The sequence below is a fragment of the Egretta garzetta genome, unplaced genomic scaffold (genome assembly GCF_000687185.1).
Source record: "Egretta garzetta isolate BGI_Z169 unplaced genomic scaffold, ASM68718v1 scaffold615, whole genome shotgun sequence".
NCBI classification, from domain to species: Eukaryota; Metazoa; Chordata; class Aves; order Pelecaniformes; family Ardeidae; genus Egretta; species Egretta garzetta.
In genome coordinates this window covers 1,589,874-1,605,002 of record NW_009259857.1, presented here as the reverse complement: position 1 = coordinate 1,605,002, position 15,129 = coordinate 1,589,874, and the positions used below count along the sequence as shown (strand labels likewise).

General features: G+C 40.1%; 1 protein-coding gene across 7 annotated transcripts in view; it reads right to left on the bottom strand.

Annotated features, from left to right (window-relative positions):
• The window catches only part of WDFY3 (WD repeat and FYVE domain containing 3), a 141,774-nt gene that overhangs the window by 56,696 nt on the left and 69,949 nt on the right, over positions 1-15,129 (bottom strand). For all 7 annotated transcript variants that reach the window (XM_035895518.1, XM_035895519.1, XM_035895520.1 and 4 more), the window contains 8 exons: positions 13,438-13,538; positions 12,129-12,347; positions 8,215-8,396; positions 6,651-6,882; positions 3,578-3,738; positions 2,411-2,522; positions 1,778-1,968; positions 158-310 (listed from right to left, as the gene is read on the bottom strand). In XM_035895518.1, the coding sequence (XP_035751411.1) occupies positions 158-310; positions 1,778-1,968; positions 2,411-2,522; positions 3,578-3,738; positions 6,651-6,882; positions 8,215-8,396; positions 12,129-12,347; positions 13,438-13,538 (1,351 nt within the window). The remainder of the gene's footprint in view (positions 1-157; positions 311-1,777; positions 1,969-2,410; positions 2,523-3,577; positions 3,739-6,650; positions 6,883-8,214; positions 8,397-12,128; positions 12,348-13,437; positions 13,539-15,129) is intronic.

Below are 15,129 nucleotides of genomic sequence, written 5' to 3'. Positions count from 1 at the left end.
TCTTGCTGCTCAGCTGCTTTACTGTACTATATATTAAATAGTAAGTTCTTAGGATAACAACCTAGTTCACTGTTGTTCAATATTTAAGGTATGCTATCAGCACCTGACTTAATCACTATCCGGTATCATCACCGCTTTTCTGTCCAACTTTACATACTTCAAAGTCACAGAGCAGATCCTGGAAGGCAGCAGAATTTGGAATAATGGAGGTCTCGTGCCCACTGTCAACAGTTCCCACCAAGGAGAAGGTCAGATGGAGTATGTGGCTGTTCAAAAGGGATCGTTTCTTCTTTAACAGCATTGCCAGCAACTTGAACAAGTAAACAGAAAAGGAGTTAGTAGCCTATGATAACACAGCAATGTTGTTTAAGCACAAAGAAGCATAGATGAAATGTCCCTTTTGAGAAGGCCCTTAACATATGTCTGGTAGTTGATACTCGTGATGAAAAAGCTTGAAAGAGGCATTACAGTTGATTAGAAAAGGGGCACATCCAGGACACCCTCCACTTCATAAAACACCCGTTTCACGCCACATATAGTACCTAGGCCCTGAGCATTAGGCACACACAGACACACCTCAGCTCTCTGGTAGTCAGTCACAGTTTAAGTCAGCACATGACACATTCTCAGATAGCTGTGTTCCCCGACAGCAACCGTGGATGTGGCAGACTTAAATAGAGCACCCCTAGAGTACTGCATGCACAAATGAGAGGTATTCTGGCACTGAAGACAAGCAGCCATGACAATATAAATTGAGTATGCCTGATTTTCTTTTTTCTTGCTACCCTTTGTTGCCTTAGGCATGACTGTAGATGCTGTCCTTTCAGTCCTCATTTCTGCTTTAACTTTTTATAATCTGGGTTGGGAAAGAAAAAGTTACCAGATGTACTATTGCTATTTCTCATCTTCTGATTCAATCTTGTTAAACTCTCAGCATAACTGGCCTGTTCAGCTTCACCATCGTCCTTGAAACATTAGTAAAGAAATACAGATTTCTGGGAATCTCTCTCAAACCATGCTATTTGCTGAGGTCAATACAAGTGGAATGTAAAGTTGTATGCATTGCTCCACTGACTACTTATGGTACAAGGAGGACACTGTCTAGATTTGTTTGGTCAAAGTAAGCCAAGGTCTGCAACAGGCTACATGGAATAGTAAGTTTCAACTTAACAATACTAGGCATTAGCATTAAAAGGTTTGTAAATACAATGCCCAAACCACAGCACAAACTTTCAGTTTCAGTAAAGTAGTCTTCATCAGAAACGTAAAATGCATCAATCCTTCTGCATAATTGATTGCACTTTCCCCACCTTGATGGAGAATTAAGAAGTCTTCAGCTTGAAAGCAAACGCATCACTAACTATAAAGTCTGTGCAGCCTCCTCAGAATGATGATTCTAGGAATCCACTTGTTCAGTTTTCTTCATGTGTTTTTATCTTCCTCTCTTGCTGGCAGATCACAGAGATAGAAGACCCCAGACTTGCAGGGGTCACAACCACAGGAAAAGAATCACATAAGTGCCATCGTTGTGCTCTTCTTTGCTATTAACGAAGGGTCAGTTTCAGCAAAGCAGCTAAATGTGCACAACTGCTTAGCAAGACTTTCCACTCTCTCCTTTAAAAGGCATCCTAACTAACTCATCTATCCTAATTAGCCAAGAGCTCAGTAAACTTTAGAGCAGAAAGTCATGTTTCCACAACAAGGGATTTCCACAGGAACCTAGAACAGACAGCAAAATTCAATCAGCCAGGTCTGTTTTAGGACATTTCTTACATACCTGATAACCTCTGATTCTTTCCATTTCTTTGCTGGCTAGTGGATTGCTCTTTACAACACAGACCAAGGCCTTCACAGCTGCATACAATCCTTCTACATCTGATGCCATGGCTACAAGTCCCAAAATAGCAGCAGCTCCACCAATGTACTGCAGTGTAGTGGCAACAGGCCTGGGGACAAATGTTCTTACTCCTGAGCATAAGCAGAGAAAATAAATTAAAATCAAATAAATTCTAATTCTTGTAGGAAATCGTTGTGAATATATGCAAGTAATTTGCATTCTAGCATTGCTTGAATTATGCAAAGAATATCACTAGAAGAACTATGACACCTCAAAAGAACAGGTGAAGGAAATATTGCACTGGAAAACAGTTTATGACCTAGGGTAATTAAGTATATTTTCATAATGATAACTCATATAAACTGAAACAAGCAACCCATGTTAGCAAAAGAGAAGAGAGATAATAGTATGTCCATAAAACATGAAAGTGTTAAATAAATTTAACAATGTTAATTAACATCCATCAATTACATGACTTATCTCCTACACCTAAGGTCTTATTGACCAGTAATTAATTGGGTTTAAACTTAATTCTTGGGTTTAAACTTAATAATTCTCAAGTATTCAACTCACCTAAATATCCTATCAAAGCTGCACCAATGGAGCGTGCTGGTCCATTCAAATGCCCTGCTGAGTTATGTAGCAGCTTCACAGGTGTGGCATTTTCATGAGAAGAAATTGCCAGCTGAACAAAACAAGAAAAAAAGCAAGGGCTAAAGGGAAGAGGGTTTTTTACGTAAGCCTGAACATAACTTGTGTACTTTCCTCCTGTGATAAAGAGTGAGTAACATGTAACAAAATAGAACTATAATAGAGTCATTAGGACATTCTCTAAAGTAAAGAGAAATCTCCAGTTTCCAAAGTTTAATGAAGATGAATCTAATTTCAAAAATAATTCCACTGAATCACACAGTGGTTTGGGTTGAAAGGGATCTTTAACAATCATCTAGTTCAATCCCTCTCCTCTGGGCAGGGACATCTTCCACTAAATCAGGTTGCTCAAAGCACCATCCAACGTGACCTCGAACACTTCTAGGGATGTGGCATTCACAGCTTCTCTTGGCAACGTCTTCCAGTGTCTCACCACCCATATCGTAAGAAGTTTTGTCCTCGTGCCCAATCTAAATCCACCTTTTTTCAGTTTAAAACCCTTGCCTCCCTGTCCTGTCACTACACACCCTGGTAAGAAGCCTCTCTCTGTTGTTCTTATAAGCCCCTGTACGTACTGAAAGGCTGCAATAAGGTCTCCTCAGAGCCTTCTCTTCTTCAGGCTGAACAACCCCAATTCTCTCAGCCTTTCTTCATAGATGGTCCTTTGTACAAATAATTTGCTGATTTTTAATGTACTTTGAAGAAAAATGTAAACCAATATTGTGGTTTCCAAATCTGAATCACAGTCAAAGGACTAAGCTATCAGCTTTGTTCATCTGCAACAGTAGTAAAATTGTTCAGTGATATAATCTTAACTGTTTTTCAACAGGATTACAACTTTAAAAGCCAAAATACATTCAGAAGGTGCCAAGATACATAGCTACTAGTAATTTCAAGAACGTGCATAAAATCTAGGAGTACAATGTCCCTCAATTATTTTTTGTTTTTAAAAACATGAAAGTGATTATGGGCAATTCTTCTGACACGTACATTATTGTTCCTGCTTGCATTGAGTAAATTGCCTTGAAAGAAGTTAAAAGAAAGGAACAAACAAGTAGTACACATTAACCAATTCATTTCCCAACATACCTGTTTGGCAATAGCTTTACTATCCAACTTGTTGTAAACTTTCCTTATTTTTGCCACTGTAAATGAAGAAACCGACAGCGCATAGAGTCCAAAAGAGACCTTCTCTTCTGGTACCAATGACACTGGAGATGGGTTGATTCCTTCAGACTTCGAATCTTTGCCTTAAAGACAAAATAAAAGTTAATTTCAGTAATAGCACTGTTTTTCTTTTCAGTTTTAAGAGTAAAATCTTAAGCAAATTATATTGCAGAATAGGTGTAGAAGAAAGGTTTTACAAATAGCTGAGACTGATAATGTCTTTGCATACTTGCTCACAGTACCGAAGAACAGCTTGATAGCATATGAGTTGTGGAATAGATCTGCTATTTAAGATAAAAGGGCGACACACAGCGAACATTTCCTTTCAAAAGGTCTACAATATCAACCCGTAATGGCAACTGGCAGCCTGTGGCTTGGCCAAGCAATAGAAGATGTGGTGCTTCCTCATCTGAATTTTTGGAAGGCAACATTACTCCTGTACTCAATTTGCGTACAGCCTAAGGGCTGTTCACTTCCCTTCCCACCTGAAGAAAAACAAAGTGATCAAAAAAGAGAAGTATTTAGTACACCTGAATCTTTGCCTGTGACAACAGGCTTTTCACAATGCTTTGCTAGTAAAACTGTCTTAGAGAATGGTACGAGAGGTGCAAGACTAAATAAAGACCAGAAGGCCGAGGTATGGAAGAGAATATATAACCGTATCTTTAATATTTTCTATCCACTGCTCCGAAAGTGGATGCTTCTAGTGAGGCACTGCAAACACTATGACTGACGGCTGTTTACAACGCTCAGAGGAAGCATCCAAAACTCAGCACATGAAAGCTCAACATAGAGATTCACTTCTGTATCTTCATTCCAGGTCAAAAGGTGCCTGCAACTCCAGTGAAACATATTAACGGAATTTAAAAAAAGCATGAAAGCTCCTCATCTAACACTGAAACAAATGGGAAGCTGGGTGTCTACATCACTTTTTGAATCAGGGTCAAGTCTCTGTCAAGTCTCACTCAAGAGAGTTTCAGAAGTCTTGGTTTCCCCATAAATGAAATCCTCATTGGATCCTCTGCTCATGTGGACATCCTGAGAACATTCCTCCATTTCAGTGAACAAACAAAGGAATTCCTTCTCCTGAACTAGTAGCTGCTCTCTGAGGGGCCTTTCCAAGACTTAAAGAGTATCAGGTTTTTCATTTTGTTTAAACACAGGACAAACTCGCAGAAGATGGCAAGCTTGCTCACTGAAAACAGGGATAGAACTTTCAAAAGAAGCATTGCATGGGCAAATGGCAAGTCAGACACAATCTCCCTGTAAAGGACAACAGTGGAAGACTGCAAGAACTCTTCCCTTCTCCAGGATCCCATAAATAATCATTGCACTAAGGAAAAACAAGTATTTTGGAAAGAGGCCAAGATAAAAGGGTAAGATACAGAGCTTCACACTGCACCCGCTACTGAACTCCTTAGGGTTTGGCACAGTGCACATGACATGAACAGAAGGTTAGCCCCAAACATAAACATGCCCTCTGCTCTAGAGCAGACTATTCTTGACGGACAATGAACTGAGCAAAGTTTGTACGGGAGAAATACACCACCACACTGGAAAAAGTCACTATGTTAAAAAATGAAGACTTCTTTTAAGTTACCTTTGGCTTCCTGGTGAACATGGCCTTAGCATAAAGGCAGGAAGATCTTTAACTCTCAGAAGTGAATTAACAAATTCACATTAAAGGAATTTGCTTTGGCTAATCCAGTACTTGCACAGTGCCAGTCAAAATGCCTTCCAGGAGAAATTATAACTGACTAGCAGATACCTAAAATCCAGAGTCGCTTGCCAGGTTTGTCTAGCTGTCAAAAAAGCAAGTACGTGACACAGATCTGTAGATGACAAAATTCAATTCCTCAAAGTTTTTCACTGAAGATGGGCACAGAAAGCTACCTTCTTTTTCATGACACTTTGTTCTTTCACAGCCTGAAGATCATCTACATTTGGGGTGGGGGGGTGTGTGTGCGTGTTACCACTCCACGGAAAGCTTTCGCCATGAAAAGTAAGACACTGTACACTCCCTGTACATACTTTTGGTTTTTTACCACTCTTGACACTCACTGCCTCCTTGTTTGACATAATGACCATTTTTCTCCAGAAGAGCTGGAGAGTCTTACAGGCCTCATGGGGAAAGACAATGCAAGTACAAGACAACTTGATACGTTCCCCATTTTTATTTACATTTCATTGATAAGCCCCGTGATAGCCAAGTAAAGCAATGCGCATCTTCTGATGTAATACTGATGTTAGTGAGGAGGTACTCTAACTACACAGAAGGACGGGGACCTCTAAAGAACAGGAAAATCTCACTAGTGCCAGTTCATCTTACCAGAGCTAATGAAGAATCCATTGTCTCAATAGTTAAAAACAGGGTTACAGACACACATTTCTAACAAGGTTATTCACATCTTTTTGTGTTGCACTCACCTCAATTTCAAACAAGAACACTTAACAACATAACAGAATTGCCCATATTTGTTTACAACAAATGCTTGAAGACTATCTGCTGTACCACAATCCCTCCCTGTTTGATTTTTTTTTTTATTTTCAGCTGATCTATTTAGGCCCTATAAACAATGACATTTCAAGGCAGCTATGTTTAAAGTACAGAATACATAGCGGGTTTGCAAATGAGTGCTATCGTTACAAACTGACAAGTTAAAATGCCTTTCCAATTTCACTTTCTACAGATAAATATAATATACAGTATGAATAATGACAGCTTTAAGCATTTCAAAGTGGTTTAAAACCAAAGTGAGGAATACAAGCACTTCTAGCATCTCTCAGTACAAGAACTACCAGAAGTATGTTAAAACAGTAATTTGGATTTCTATCAACCTCTTCAATAGCAGCTACTAATCATCTTCTTACAAACGGCTAGCTTTTCCTCTCTGCTACTGCATGCTCTCCTTTCACACCTCTTCTGCCAATATGCACAGAAAAGATTCCGCTATACCTGGGCCAAGTTAGTAGCTGCTGTTTGAATTGTACTTACATGGTATGTATACCGCCTGAAAGCTTCCGACGTAATTTGGTCCCAGCTCATAAATGGTGCTAACACCTGGGGCAGGCAAAACCTCCTCCAGGAAATGTGTAGGGCCCAAACGCCACACTAATGAAGAGAGCTGGCGCTGTGCGGGTGGTGTGCCAATATAGGCATAAACAGTGCTGACCACAGGCGGATTGGCAGACCCAGACCCACTAGGGCTACTATGAATATAGTGAAGCTGTAAGAGAGAAAAAACACAGTGAAGTTACTAAGATAGCATGGGTACTGTGCAAAGAAAACAGATCAGAAATTTGGGAAAGCCATTTGCAAGCCAGGGGACATACCAAATGATTGCTATGAAATACACAGTATTCTGACGCCATACAGCAAAAGTCAGCGAAGAACATTAACCAGAAGACAAATGCGAAGATCATAAGCTAAGTGGCTTTCAAAAGATGGTGTGTACGGAAACAAAAGTTGAGAACATGCGAGTTCTATGCTTAAAAATGCTAAAGAACAAGGGTGTATCTTGCTTCTAAAAACATGGAGCTTCATGATAGTCATTATGTTTTGCAAAAGCAATAAAATGATCTCATAACCATGTGTTCTTTTTCCTCCTACTTCATCCAGTGAAAACACCCCTTTGGTAATTTTACTGTTTAAAGCTAAAGTGCAAAAGTGATGAACTCAATTTGATAAGATTTTCAGATGGCAATAAAACAAATACACAGAGAAGATGCTGGCCTATATAAAAGGGCAGTAACAATCTCACAGGCATTTTCTATCTACCTTCTAAAAATTCTGTTACCAAATATTGAATGTAGTCATGTATGGCCAGATACATATTCATGTATTACAGCTGTTAGTACAAAAGTAAAGTTACTATAATCCTCTTTCTGCAAAAGGAATACTGAGGTGAGGAGTACTCTGTGCTCAGTGGATAGGTCCACAGTGCTCTTCAGTGCTCTCTGCTTTTGGCCTCCTAGTTTCTTCCACCTAACAACAAAATATTGACCTTTACAACTCGATGTGTTTCATCTACAGTCAACTAACAACAATACTGGACATCTCAGTGGCTATCACTGACAAGGGGATGCCATTGCTGGGGTGGCAAGAGGGTTGGGAAAGGAAAACCATGGCTAAATTGATGAACTGTTTTACTCTGTAATCTCCCTACTATTCAAAGTTAGATCTCCTACATGGTCCTGGGATAGGTCATCTTCAGCTTTTTATCATCCTTCTAATTAACCTAGTCAGCAGCATAGCCATGCCACACTCACCTCACATTCATTACAACACATCTGCTAGCACTTTATCTTTACTATCGCTCATGCCTGAAAAACTATTCATTATTTTCTCCTCTTAACAGGACTAGGTCTGGGTCCAAGCTGTGCAGTGAGCAAAGACCCCTTTTGCAAGGCTCCTCATTTCAGGTTTGGTGGTGGAGGGTTTCTTTGGTGTGTGTTGTCATTGTTGTTGTTCTTGTCTTATATGGGTTTTTACACATATATATGTGCAGAGAGAGAGAAAACACTCCAACCAGTAAAAATGATTTAAAGATTAATTTTACCTTAACAGTGTTAACAAGCTGTCCATCAAGGTAGAGCGCAGCTGTGCTGTTCTTTAGCATGCCTTTACTCATGACCAGAACTAGGTGATGCCACTGGCCTTCCACAATGAGGTCACCACAGCGAAAACGGGCACAACAAGGAAGAATTTCATAAAATGACGATTCCTCACTGAAGTCATCGACTAAAGGGAAAGTACCAGTTAGTGGGCACCGACAGAAATGTTATTCCTCTGTTTTAAGATTCTTATGGAATTATACTTTAAGTGAAACCATCTACAGCAATACATTAAACCCAAAATTTTAGAAAACACATAGTCAACAATGTGACCAAAAATACAATTAACAAGATATGAATGAAGTCATATGATGAACACGGTATGACTTTACACTTTCAAATACAAGAACTGAAAGAATGAAATCAGAATTTTTGAGAAAGTATTCAAATGAAATTGTCACAATTTGACAGGCTGAACATCATTAGATACTTGCACATTAACAAACCAGTATAGTTTTGGTAGTATCAACAATGGGTGTCTCCTTCCTTTGCCTTAATTGTTCTCTAAGAAAATTCTAAGGATGCTTTTAGACTTTGAATAGTTATGTTTTACTTCTCCCCTTCTATCCTCCCTTTGAAATTTTAGCTGGAACGACTAGTTTGCTCAAGTTTTACTGACTTTCTCATGCCATTATGCAGGTCACAAAGATTTTTTTTGTTGTTTTTCTAAAAAAATTTTTACAGCAGACATCAGCAAGAAACAACAGCTGTCTCTCCAAACCTACAAAGCTATTTTTCACTTTTCTCATACTGTGAATATCTATTCATACTTCCTGGACTTTCTCCTCACACTTTTCTCTGCTCCACTGTGGTCTCCTCCACAGACCCCTCTACCTGCTCCATTATGGTTTTCTACAGGGTCTGCAGCGGGTCTCTGCTCCGGTGCCTGGAGCATCCCCTCCCCTCCTTCTGCTCTCACCTTGGTGTCCTCAGGGTGCTTCCTCTCACATTTTTTAACTTACTCCCCACTCCATGCAGCTTTTCACCCTCTCTGGTGTTTTCCCAGAGGCACCACCAGCCTGGCTGCTGACTCAGCTGTGGCCTGTGGGGGGTTCATTGCGGAGCCAGCTGGAAGCAGCCATATCCAGGCATGGGGCAACCCCGGCCTCCTCCCACAGAAGCCTCCCCTGCCCCCCCCGCCAGCACCTGGCCACAGACACTCAGTACAAGCTTGCCACTATCTTGCTTAAAACAATTAGGTCATGCACAAAAGAAGATACAAGTAAAAAGATTGCCTTTCAAAGCATCTGTGCCATAACTGTGCTAAATTACAAAGCGTAAGTAAAGTTAAAGGTGATGTCAAAAGCCTGAGATTTTTTTCCTCAATAAAAGCCACAAATATGACATCTGGCTATCGAGACACACATCAAGCACAGACCGGGGATACTCATAACTCAAGCCTCAGCACGGTGGCTTCTCTTCTTCCCGTTTTGCAGATCTAAAGAAAATTATTTTTCTGAAGCGCTTCTACTGAAGGGGTAGCTCAGGGCTGAGACGCTTTTGCCCAGGTCAAAACAAAGACTTCATGACGTCTCATCCGTTCCATCTCAGTACTGTAACTGCAGCGAGTCACCCTTGCCTTCCCTTCACCTTACCAGCAATAGTGCCCAGGCCGTAAGGCCGCTGGCCCGACACCAACACCAGCTGCTGCGGAGTGACACGAGCTGCACCCACAGCTCCATCTGCCACCCTCGCGCCCACAGCGAGAGGAGGCGGAGGCAGATGCCTGCCTTCCAGACATGTGGCCAGAGGAACCCAGCCTCTCCGCAGGGGTTGCAAACCACGAGCTGCTGACCACCCATCCCCAATTCACACATCTATTCTCTTCAGCATTTCCCAGGTCTTTCTTCACTAACGGGTGCTGAATTCTCTTCTCCAAAATACACTTCAGTTCTCAGCACACAATTTTTAAATTCTCTAGAAGGCATCATTTGACTTCATATCAGAGGGCAGAATCAGTCTTCAGGTGCATTAGCTTCTCCATCGTAAAGCAGAATGACCCACACTCTATTTGAAAGCCTGCGCCACCCCACAAAAAAAAAAAAAACAAATCCCAAACCCACCCAAGAAACACCAAAGCTTGACAATTCTCCACCAGTGAATGCTTCAACAGAAAACAGGAGCTTTTCAGATCTCTCTTCAGTCTTTCATATTGAAGGAAAAGAAACCACTAATCCTCCCTACCTCAACAGCTGCCCGCACAGGGAGAACACTCATTTCCTAAGAAACAGCACAAGGAAAATGATAAAAGCAGAGTACTTGGAACTAACTTTCGTATACAAAAATAATCTCAAGTTCTTCTTCTCAGCCAAACACCTTTAAGCACAATTCTTGCTCACAAGAAAGATCCTTAAGCCACCCCATTTATTCTTACAATAGACTATCAGCACTTGCAGTCCCCCCGCTGGTGGGCCTGCTGTCTCAGTTCTTCAGGCACTTACCTGCTCAGCACTTGATGGTACACCACCAACTATGACTCCAGTAAAGCAAACTAGTTCATTCAATTAAAAACCAGTCTTTGTAGTCAGAGAACTTCAGATCTTCTCTGACAAAGCCCCTTCAAATCCAATCTCTTTTAAAGAATTGGATAATACGGGCTTACAAACTAAAAATATAGGATCTATAGCTCCAGTGCAGGCTAAAGCAATTAATATGAAGATAAACTTATTTAATTGTCTCTTATAAGAATTAGGTCTTCTGAGAAAGAAAACACCGTCACTATCTTTGCAATTTAAGAGGTTTGGGTCCTCCCTTATACTACAGGTCTTCAGCTCTCAAGTTTCAGGTTTTGAACCTGACTTCTACTAAGAGAAACTACTGCAGTTAATGATGCAAATGTCTGCTTATCATGAAAGTAAGGAGTATTCTGTAACAGTCTGCTTCACTGTTTGTTTTTGTTTTTTTTTTTTAAGTAATAACAGCTGTATTCAGGAGTATTCTGTAACAGTCTGCTTCACTGTTTGGTTTTTTTTTTTTAAGTAATAACAGCTGTATTTATTTTTTATTAGTGTCTGTTAATTAAAAGCAAAGAACAGAAGCAGGAACAGATTTTTGATAACCACTTGTAACCCAGCATGTTGGTCTGGTAAAGAGCTAAGCCTGAAACATAAGCAGAAGGCTGCCCTGCTCCTCTCTACTCCTCCACAGACACGGTGCATAAACAGCCTGTCAAAACTGGCCATTTTTGGAGGCTCTGATGGAGGATAAGGCAGGAGACAGGAGATGGCTAAGCCTGAAGCCCCTGACTGCACCGATAGCTCTCTCTAGCAAATTCACTGGCCTCAGCAGCTTCACTTAGATCTTCACTGCGCCTCCTGTAATTCCACCTTTGATCACAGACACTGAATGAAGCTACAAAATCTTTCTTAAAACTGATCACAGCATTAAAACATGAAGCAAGTCACTGACTGCCTTCAAATAGCCCTCCAGCATTGGGACTATCCAAATTTTAAAAGCCTCCACAACTGTTAGTTTATTATTTCCAAACTTCTTCAAAGGAAAGATAGTTAACATTTGTACCTCAAGAGATGATGATGATACAAGACAAATAAAAGGCAAAAACCTTCCAAAAACAATTATGTAATCCCTCCTTCAAATCTACAATACTTCAGGGTTTGGCAAAAATTCTTCTTTATATGCAGATATCAAATCTTCTTTGGAAATTATAAAAGCTCCTTAATTTCCTACATGAATATTTACATTTTACATTTTTCCATTGTCAAAACCCATTAGGAGCTGGTGAAGCTGCAACTAAAGTTCCACCACACACAATTCTTCCAGATATTAGGTTCAAAGTAAATTTGCTGTTGCATCCCCATAATATTGTCAGCATTAGCCAATGACACGACACAGCTCTTACCATAATTTTGAAGCAATTCTTCTTTAGTTGAAACAATCAGTGACCGGTCTTTTGCTGAGAGGACAACGGCAAGGCATACATAATGCTGCTCTGAGGAATTTGCACGCCGCACTACAGTAAGAAGTCTCACAGGATGGTTATTAGGAGGCGTACTAAAACGTTCAATACAAAACCAAGTTGAGTAGCTTAAACCAGATGGTGGTGGGAAAAATCTTTCACCTAAAAACAAAAGTGAAAACCCATTATATAGCTGGAATAGCTAGTACCTACTTGTTCGTGTTCCTTTTTTTCATATCAGCTCAGTTGGTATCAGCTGTGCTTTCTCAAACTTTTCCTTCATGGACTTCACTGTTACTTCGTTCATCTCTGACTCAAGCTTGGAGGAAAAGCCACATCAAGCTAGCTCAGAGGGGTTTCTTTCAAAACAAGGTAAAGCAAGAATTGCACATTATTCCCTCCTATTCTAAAAAAAACAAACAAAAAAAAATCCATCCTGAAGCTGTGCTTGTTCAGAACAACCAAGTTACAGTTCCCTAGAAAAAAAAAGTAGAAATGGATCAGGCCCTCAAATTGCTAATATCACAATGAGATGCTTCTTCAACAGGTGTGACTCACTGAAGAAGCCTTTGTTGAAGAAGATCTCTCCACCACATACACCTGACTCCATTTCATCTCCTGGGGTGCTCCCACAGAACAACAAAGAACTCACAGACTTAAAGTACTGTTTAATTTTGTCTTTCTGAAAAGTAAGCTGAAGGTTTACTGCAGTCTTAACACCCTTTTTAACTAAGTGATCATGTTCAATTAGCCCCATAGTACACCAGGTTACTGTAGGGTGAACAGCCTACAGTGAACAAGTATAAGGGATAGCAAACAATTTAAATGGAATTTGAGTGATGATGTGTATAACTACTCCTGTAATAAATTCAGTTAAGAATTCAGCAGAACAAAGCCACAAGTACAGCATTACAATTCATTCCACATATCCTATGCTCTTCACACTACTACCTCAACTTGTTGTTAATGCATCCAGGCTCAATTATTCATATGCTTCTCTTGATTACAACTTAACCTTTTGCTGAAAGCCTTGTACTTTAAAGCAATCACACATTTGTATTTTACATTGATTTTCATTGACTTGGGGGCAAAAAACAACAGGAACACACACACAAAAAAAACCCACAAGAAGTTCTCCATTATGAGTGTACAACATCTAACACCATACTATCACTTTATGGCTAACAAAGAAATATAAAAGAACTAAACATGAGATACAAAACACTGCTAACAGTCATACTCAAGTACTTACCAGTTCCAATTCCACTGACAACTGCACCATCAATAAGTCCTGTTGTAACAGCATTATTTGTAGGTGCGTTATGGGGAGCCAAACTTGGCAAGAACAGGCAGCTGTTAAACAGAAGGCCAGTAACACACTAGAGTTTATAAAAGTCAATATAACAAGAGTTCAATACAAACAAAACATAGCCTAGGAAAATATATCATAAGCACACCACCACTCTCCTTGACTTACGTATTCATGAAAACTAGAAATGCATTCTCAAGATTTCTCCTCGCAAGGCTAAATTATCTCCAGTGCAAAGAGCCTTGGCAGCGTATGTCTTTCATGCAAATGCACAGAGACTTATGCCCATGTGGCTAGATGCTCCCTTGTGGGCAACCATAACTCACTTCATCCTTTGAGATGTTCTGGACTCTCAAAGAAACTAAATTAGCTAAATAGTCAGAGGATCTGGTAATTTGCATACTATGGCACTCTTATTTTAGGTATGTATGCTCTCACAGTAAAATGGTTTTTCACCAAATCATCTATGTTTGGTTCTTACAAGAGCCACCAATGCTGTAGACACAATGGAAGCAGATACAAGGAATACCTCCCTTAGGTACTAAAAGATTTTAAGAGCCCAGGTGGTTTCAGTCCAGCCAAGGTGGAATGAATCCCCACAGGATTTCAAGCTTCCAGTTTGTCTAGATTGTCCTACCAGAGGCAAAATGACGCGTCTTCCACTTGCTGAAGAATTATCATTTTGTTGACATTTAGACTAGAGCAGGCTAGTTTAAGTAGACTGTAGCTGACTTGCCTGACAGAGCTAGGAGTTATTCTCACACAAGCTAGAAAGAGTTAACTTGACCACCCATCCTGAAAGCAATAGTAGTCCATGGTTCTGGTCACTACTATCTTGCTTTTGATTACAGTTCTCATTATATACTTCTTCCTCCCTCTTAAAAATATTCTTCTCTGGGCAAATCCCCCATGGTCAACGGTGTTACAAGCACGTTCTCTCTAAGCAGATAACTTGCAAGGGTCCGCCAACTGTTGAGTTCATGGAACACCCTGGCACTTTAAAACAGAACAAGTTTTTAGATTTTATTGATTATAGCAGCCTTCTTAGGTGACTTATTGAAATTACAAGAAGTCACAGCTGCATTATGTGAATTACTTTTGGACACGTTACCAGCACCTACAAGTCTCCTGTAGCCATCACAGCGACAATTCGTTTTGCTAGCCTATTTCAAGTTCTTCTTAGGTCCAAAACATTATCTTTTCTCTTATGAAGGATGTAGAACAGAGCTTTGAGCACCATTTGTTTCCAAAGAAAAGTCTGTCTCTGACTATATTGGATATGAAGCCTAGACGCAAAACGGGCACCGCATCCTTGCTTCGCAAAGCTGAAAAGATAATGCAGAGCAGCAGAGCTCCCAAATATCTGGGTTGGACTCTGTGCTCAGACCAGTCATCCCAAATAAACTGGAACAAGTGCACTAAGATGCAAATGGCTCTGTCAAAGGACACATCAGAACAGAAAGAGATTTAAAGAAAACAGTAGAATAAATTCTAGGTCTAGAAAGAAAAAGATAAAATGAACAATTCTGTCAGGTGGAGCTGTTTCTGGTTTTATGAAATTGTTGTACAGCCATGGACAACAGATCATTTCTATCCCTTCTCACAATTCTTTTAAAAAAGAGACTGAAAAAAAAA